Below are 8,590 nucleotides of genomic sequence, written 5' to 3' on the forward strand. Positions count from 1 at the left end.
CCCTGCCGCGGACGCTCGTCCGCTGCAGGGGTTAAGACTCGCCGCGAGTGGCGGCGAGTCTTAACCACATTGAATAGTGGGAGCAGGAGTGGCAGCGAGCCCTCCGGAACAGGGCGAGTGCATGGCGAGAGAAAAAATCTCTCGGCCTTGCACGGAGAATAATTCTCATTGAATACTGCCCTTAGAATCAAGCCTTACCTTACCCTTAGCCAGATGTACTAAGCTTGAAAAGTGATAAAAAGAAGTGATAATGCGCCTGCCAATCAGCCCACAACTGTCATTTTATAGGCTGGTTACAAATGACATTTGGGAGTAGGTTCGTTGGTGGTTTATCGCTCTAAATTTGATCACGTTTTCAGGCTTAGTAATTCACGCCCTCTTTATTTGCCTTGATTACTGTGATCTACTCTTCTCTGGCCTTCCTACCACTATGTTACCCTGCTCCAGTCTATCCTTATTTCTGCTGCCCACCTCATTTCCCTGTCTTCAGTTCTAAAGCTGGGTACACACTTCTCTTTTCTTGGTTAAAAAACCCCATTGTAACCTTACTGTGTGCACTATTGTATTATGGTCTGAGTTTCATTGATTGTTTTTGATTGATTTTTTTGCTAATAGTGGCTGCCAACCTCACCTTACAAAAATGTGAAAAATTACAAAAGCAAGCACAAGTACAAATACATCCAATTACTACTACTGAGTTTGTAGTATCAGTCATACTTGCCTACCTGACCCTCTCCATTTGGGAGAAAATGCTCTGTTCCTGGACATGTATGATTGCCATCACCTATGGTGAGCTAGTTAATTGATAAGAAAGGTGTTTCACCACAGGTGATGGCAATCATACATTACCAGGGAAGTCCAGGAAAAGAGCATTTTTCCCTCATGGAGAGGGTCAGGTAGGCAAGTATTGTATATTTTTCATTTTTCGTGTTTTTGGTCACATTTTTTTGGGCTGTGTGTATGACCCTTATGGACTACCCACTCCCCACGTACCAAAGCTCTCTCCTTTGAGGGAGAGCTGCGGTCGCCGAGGGTGACCCCGAGCCGCAAAGTGGAGGGAAGACTACCGAGGGTCTCTCCAAGCTTCTGTGAGGAGGACACACTTATTCCTATTTTCCTCTTGAGCCCTTTGGGTGAGAGGGGTCAGGGGAGTAACGGGGCCTTTCTCCTTTGGGAGAGGGTCCATACATATATATGTTCGCCCCCTATGCAAGGGCGTAACTACCATAGGTGCAGGGGGTGCAGCTGCTATGGGGCCCAGAACTGAAGGGGGCCCACCTTTACTGTCTAAGTAATATATTTTTATTTTACATACATTTATCACCATCACTTGCTAAATAGGGGCCCTTTCAAATATTTGCTATGGGGCCTACAAATATCTAGTTACGCCCCTGCCCCTACGCACAATTTAGGTCACTGCACTGGGTGTTGATGGTTCCAAATAATTTTAAAAAATCAGCAATCATAAATATTACCAATACTTTGGGCAATAGGAGGAAGTAGTCTATAGGTTTCAGAAATTAAATAAAACAAAGAGAGAAGAAAAAATTAAAGCAATCTAGCACTTCCCCTCCGCACCAGCAGCAAGTCAAGTAACTGGAGACAGAGTCACTGTAGTGCAGTTAGAGCACAGGCAGCATTTGGGGTGGGGCACCTCACCGCGTCACCAGTGACTCCGCCCCAACCCGCTGACGCAAGCGTGTGATGTAAGTGAGCGGTTTAACAGGAACCGGCTCATTATTACCGGCATTCGCAGATCCGGCACCGCGTTACCTGATTCCAGCCATGGCCAGACACTGCGGGAGGAACACATCGGTCCTACTCCGGGCTCTGCTAGATACCGAGAGCCGGCCGTGCCATGCTGCGATGCGGAGAGTCAGGAATGAACACAGTCACCGGTAAGACTGGGACAATGCCTGCCTGGGACTAGCCTTTGTGCCTCCTCTTAGCATGGTTACGGTGCTGAGCATACAATTTATTCTCGCAGAACATTGCTGTGATTCCAAACTGTACTACTACCCAGGTGTAGTGTAGGTAGCAGCATGACCTGGTAGGGCTGGAGCTGTTCAGGAGTGGGGACACATTTTGCTCTCTTTCCATTATGTATGGAGCGTAGCCGGAACCTGTCCCTACAGTGTATGGGAAGGATCACTGATTATGATGTTACAAGAAGTCAGTCTTCCAAGTTTCATGCAACGTTAAACTAATCTTTGTGGCTGTTTCTGCATTCAGACCTGATGCTACTGATGCTGTGGGTGTACTTTCTATAGTCCAGTGGTTCGCTAGTATCCAAACATGTCATGTTTTCTGGAATTCATTAATCATGCACAGGTGAGATCTGCTTCACTGTGCCACTAATTATCCCACCTGCTCACGCACACTACTAGTCTCCAAAGAATTATCTGTTGGGAGACCCTGTTCCATAGAAATTAGAATTGGGTCATTATATTTTCTGATCTTTAAATTGTTGGTCTAATGGTGAAACATTAAATGTACTTAGGGAAGGAAGTCCCCCTAAAAATGACAAGACTCATTGTACACAGAAAAGTGAATGGAGTTACAATGTATAAGAAAATAAATTGTAACTCCATTTAATTATTTTATTCACTTTTCTGTGTACAATGGGTCTTGTAATTTTTAGGGGGACTTCCTTCCCAGAAGTTAATCTTTTCATTTTCCAATTGCTCACCCTTCAATAATGCTAGGGTTTATTATTTATGTGTATAGACTGAACTTATTGTGATATAAGACAGAATACACAAAATGAAAAATGTGGGCAAAACTCAGGAAAATTGCAGTTTTTCAGTTGTTTCTCTTCCTTGCCATATGTAGGCTTACCATACTGTCCCTTTAAACTGGGACATTAATGAATGACCAGGTTCTGTGACTGGCTGGCATCAAGCCTGGTTGTAATCGGCCAGAGAACCTGCGTAATTCATGAGTGTCCAGGTTTAAAGGGATACAAGGCTAAAGCCTACCCATATGTACACCGCTCCAGAAAGGAAATGTCCCAGAGCTTGTACCCAATAGGCAACCCCATCTGTCAACAGTGTTGCCTAATAGAATCCTTGGGCTTCTTTTCACATTGATCCCAGTGTCCCCTACAACTTGTGCATGTTCTGGCAGACAGCCGTGCATGTGCAGAAGAACTTCAGGATAAAAAACCCAGAACTCATAATGGCGACGGACATCTCTTTTTCAGAAGATCTGTTCTTTGTTCACTTTAGTACATGTTAACCGGCTTTAACACTGCTATGCATGGGATCAGGTGTGAGTTGTCATATCCAAAATGTGATGCTTGATACATCCTGCTCATTGCATACAGTGCCGGACCCCATTCTCACTGCTAAGGCAATGAAACCGTTCTGCCCAGCAATTTGCCTTTTAACACTGCTTTTTTTGCAGTGTGTATGGGTCAACCCATGTCTGCATACCTGGGTCTCAAACCTGGGTGAAAAGCAGGGTTGCAGACCTGGGAATTTTGACACGGGTTGACCCATTCACACTGAAAAAAAACCCTGTGTTAAAAGGCAAATTACCGGGTCGACGTGCTAGACCCTGGAATTTGCCTAGCATTGAGAATATGGTATAAGTGAAGCTCAGTAAATTGCATTACAATTTTATAAGATTATACCATTTATTTCATCGTATACTATGCCGCACGGAGGCTTTAGTACATTCTTACCATACTTTGTTTAAAGTGAGTGCTTCAGTAAGTACAATATTTTGTCTACTCCTAGCAGGTGGCTAGGCTAATCCTTAGTGCAAGGGATCCCAAACTTTTTGGAATCATGGCACCGTAAAGTAGTTTTCACTGCAACCCTAAGCTGTATTTTATGTCAGCCTTAGGTCCAGTTAAGTGGTGAGGAACATGATTCACTTCTATTTACCCATATATTTTATTATTTGAAGCCACATGCACAGATTTTACCTATTACTTTGACCATAACTAATTGGAATTGGCTGTGGACCACCAACCTGAGGCACCCCAGGGTGCCATGGCACAGCGTTTGGGAACCACTGCCTTACTATATATTATGGGGTATCCTAAAAGCCTTGTGATTTGCTGTCACAAGCATTATAAAACATTCTTTTTTGTTTAGATAACATTTATTAGTTCTGGTCTGACTCGATCAGATAACCTACACATACAAGTCTAATGTTCCAGTAATCGTCAGTTAACACGAACCCTTATTCTGGCTCAATCCTGATCCATTTTGTCAATAAAAGGTGGTTGTGTGTTTATTCCCTTAACTTTCCTAGGTTTCAATTGTATCAGGGAATGGGTATTTAAGTAAGTGAGTTCTTGCAAGATATAGACTTGAAAGGGGAGGCAGCACTGTGCAGAGTTTCTGGAATCCTGAGTTGGCCTCTTGCATTTTTTAAAACTCGTGATCTAAAGAGGCTCCTTACAGGGTGACTGTGCCAGCGCCCTGCTTCTGTCATTGCCAGTTGCCACTACAGTGCAGAAGGAACTACAAAATACAATCATTGTGGTATCCTAAATTATTTTAAAGTTGGCATTTACCAAACTGAACAAGGAGATTTAACTCCTTGTAAACTATCTTGGGTTCACTAGAATAGTGAAGAATGTTCTCTTGGACTTTAAACCGACGATACTTTTATAAATAGGAGTCACAAATATTTAAATGTCAACAAAATTGATACTAATCGATACGCATAACTATTAGACACGTTAACTGCAACTATATATGCTATGATCACTATAAAGTTTATGGTCTCTCTGCTCAGAGTGCAGCCATATGTGTCATCCCGGGATGCGGTCATTCGTCAGACTGCATTAAGGTCTACAGTCATTAGGTCGCCCCACTAGGTCGACTGGCAGGAAGGTCGACCTGACTTAAGGTCGACATGGGCCAAGGTCGACATGACTTAAGGTCGAATTTGCATAAAGGTCGACATGAGGAAGGTCGACTGGTCATAAGGTCGACATGGGTTTTTCACTGTTTTTTGAGCCGACATGTGCCGACAGGCGGTATTTCATGCCCTACCATCCACTAGGGCGTGGTGGGAGAATAAAATAGTGTGCCGAGCGCAGCGAGGCACCGTGCCCGAAGCATCGCGAGCGAAGCGAGGGTCCGATTCTCATTGCCAACTGTGTCCATGTCGACATTCGGATAAAAAAACAGTGAAAAACCCATGTCGACCTTATGACCAGTTGACCTTCCTCATGTCGACCTTTATGCAAATTCGACCTTAAGTCATGTCGACCTTGGCCCATGTCGACCTTAAGTCAGGTCGACCTTCCTGCCAGTCGACCTAGTGGGGTCGACCTAATGACTGTAGCCCTAAATGCAGTCTGACGAATGATCCCATTCCGTCATCCCATAGCTGTGTAGTGTAGTATATTATAGTGTTAATTAGAATTACCAGGAAGGGGTGTATGCCTAGTATCTATCAGGACATGGGTGAGTCATACAAAAATGAGAACAATGCATGCAGTTCGGGGAAATTCCTTTTATACACAGAATATTCTTTCTGTTGGGCTCTTTGAACTGCGTAATTGCTTGTTTTTACACTTCTGTTCATGTGAGTAAATGTGATCTCGGCTCTCTCAGTTGGTTACTAGGTGCTAGGAGAGAGGCTGGTGAACCAATGTAGCAATCAATGTACAAAAGTAGTAGATAAAAATATTAGTTTGCTGGAAGCCTAAAAATCACTAGGAACAAAGATGATTTGCAGCAGGAACAGGGCTCGGTAGTAAAGTATACATTCTTCATAATGATAGCCTTGTGAGGGGGGATGGTAGTGCAGTTTAGCAGATCATGTTCCCCATGTAGAAACTAGTTGGCCTTGGTTTTTTGTGTAAACAAAATTACACATGATGAAGGTTTTCTTTGGTGAGAAATCTATGCTATCCCAAGTATAGAGGTATCCCTAATAGTATTACCAGAATGCATTGTTCAGAATGTACTTGGCTTAAGGATTGGTTTTATCATTCTCGACTATCTTTTTCAGCCATTTGAACTCCTGTGGGATTCTGTCCTCACAATGCACAAAACTACCTCTGCTTTCACCGGTCCATATGCAGAAACGGTCCTTCCTGAGCATTGCATTGCCCATCCTGGGGAGCAGGCGTATGGACTACACTGAATCCAAAGTGCTAGGGTAAGAAAGCATTACATGCGTACTCTCCTCTAATGTTCTGTATGACCCTGTTGCATTGTGCAGCTGCATGGTGTCACAGACTGCAAGTGCTTCCACGCTGCAGTCAGCCAGCGCACAGACTGACCTGCCATGTGCATTATGTATTGGGAGCACAAAGTGCATTTAGGAAAGACTTGCAAGGACCGGTTCTTAATTTCTGGATTAATGTGTGGCTTTTTTTTTTTTCTTCCTTCTAGATATTCTATAGGTCAAATGTTTGACATTGTTGCAAAAGTGGAAGACTACAAGATGTTTGTGCCTTGGTGCAAACGCTCAAAAGTCCTGTCAAGCCGCAATGGAGTGACCCGCGCTGAACTGGAAGTGGGCTTCCCACCCATCACCGAGAAATATGTGTCTGAAATCTCAATAATACCCCAGCGCAAAATTCGGGTGAGTGGCTTGCTATTTTGGGTTTAGATAGAAGGGGATAAAATTATTACAGAAACCTAGTATTGGGGGTTTCTTGTGGAGCAGAGGTGTTCAATCAGGTGGGGAAGGGATGGCTTAAGCTGGTCATACACCTACAGAATTATTGTCAGATCTGGCTGATTGGAATACAAACCTGGTAATGCATGAGAGCAAATGATAGTTGACTATTTGCTTTAAAATTCTGGAAACTGACAAACTGTCATTCAGATAATACCAAGGTTTTGTTCCAACCAGCCAGACAAATCTGTAGATGTATGGCCAGCTTTACAATGGTCTCGCGACAGTTGAGTATGATGACATATAGGTAGTATGATATAATTTCATTATATACTTGCTCCAATTTAAGTATCATTACATTGTAAAAAAACTGGGATAAGTAAAGTATTTGTAGCAAGCTTAATAATAACCCTGCTGCAAACACAAGGTGCCTATAAGCACTTTCTATTTCTCCACTACCTGAAATATATTTTCATGTAATTGGTGTTTACCTTTGAACTTAACTTCTTTGTTTATATCTGCAATATGTCCTGAAATGTTTTGATTGTAATGATTTCACAAAGATCTCCACTGAAGCTAATGATGATTGAATATCTCCTAACACAGGCTGTCTGCAACGATGGGAAGCTGTTCAGTCATCTTGAGACGGTGTGGCAGTTTAGCCCAGGAATATCTGGGAGGCCAGACACCTGCACACTTGAGTTCTATGTAAGTTACTGGCCTTTTGGATGTGATGTTTCAAAGTAGAAAGGGGGAGGGCGGCAGCAGCAGCTTGAAATAGAATTACTAGCCGTACTTGAGGAAAGATGTACTAAGCCATGGGGAGTGACAAAGCTGATAGTTACTAGCCAATATGCTGATAACTGGCATGTTACAGGCTTTTTTTATAATGACATTGAAGAACTGGTTGGTTGTTTTAGCTCCAAGTCTGAGTACAGCTGCCCTTTAAGTGCTTAGTGGTTTAAATAATTCTGCTAACTGCCATCTGTGGGTGAGTTCCTAACCCATTTGTGATGGCACTTGGTACATCCCTGTGACCATCCTAAGGCCCTACCCAACCTGTGATTACTTTACTGAAACAAAGTCCCTTTAACATATAATTGCATGTATTTTATATGTATGTGTGGGAGGAGGAATGGTGGACAAATATCCTGGTGGGAAATTGCCAGAAACCCCTTTGTAGGCTGCCCATTTCACAACTGTAATCCAAGACTTACATAGATATGTTCTATTTTAGGTGTCATTTGAATTCAAGTCTCTCCTCCACTCTCACTTGGCCACAGTCTTCTTTGATGAGGTGGCCAAACAAATGGTCTCGGCCTTTGAAAGCCAAGCTGCCAGGATATACGGAAAAAAAACCAAACCACTACGAGCAACTAAACTCCGAGCTCTGCAGTAGCCTCAAATGAACTTTTTAACCTATTTTCTGTCCTATGGATCAGAACACTTTGTATATCCCAAACATCCTAACTGGACCATATGAAGACTTTATACAAACCTCCCCTTAATTTATTTAGATATATATGTAAATTGAATTCTAAAAATTAACTTATTTCATGACAAAAAACCTATTTAATATTGTGCAATTTTTGATGAATGTGGAAAAGAAATATTATAAAGTTGTACTGTCAACTTCTAGAGCATATTTTTATACACGGTGACTAATATATCCAGACTGCCTTTTTAAGCTATAGTCTGTATACCATTGTTTTTAGGAGAGTCTAATTTTATAATCTAAAATAAAAAAATAATTGTTGTTTAATCCTTTACTCACTATTTTTTTTTTTTTTTTTGTATTGCTTTTCTTTCTACATTGTGTATATGTCATTTGCACCAAGTGGTAACAGCCATATATTTACATACATTAGCCGTGGTTCACCAACCACGGTCCTCAAGGCACACCAACACTGTGTTTTAAAGATGGCTATACTTGAGCACAGATGACCATTAATACATCGGTTATTTGGATTTAACCATCGTAAGCCTGGATATCACT

At 42.2% G+C, this 8,590-nt stretch overlaps 1 protein-coding gene across 1 annotated transcript; it reads left to right on the forward strand.

Moving 5' to 3' along the window:
* Positions 1–1,689: 1,689 nt before the first annotated feature.
* LOC146008325 (coenzyme Q-binding protein COQ10 homolog B, mitochondrial-like) lies at positions 1,690–8,356 on the forward strand. Its single transcript, XM_083147504.1, has 5 exons — positions 1,690–1,898; positions 5,980–6,129; positions 6,366–6,558; positions 7,201–7,302; positions 7,832–8,356. The coding sequence occupies exons 1-5, from the start codon at positions 1,786–1,788 to the stop codon at positions 7,991–7,993; spliced, it is 720 nt and encodes a 239-aa protein (XP_083003630.1). The 5' UTR covers positions 1,690–1,785; the 3' UTR covers positions 7,994–8,356.
* The last annotated feature ends 234 nt before the right edge of the window (positions 8,357–8,590 follow it).

Source organism: Crinia signifera, chromosome 6, assembly GCF_055691185.1.
Source record: "Crinia signifera chromosome 6, ASM5569118v1, whole genome shotgun sequence".
Classification (NCBI taxonomy): domain Eukaryota; kingdom Metazoa; phylum Chordata; class Amphibia; order Anura; family Myobatrachidae; genus Crinia; species Crinia signifera.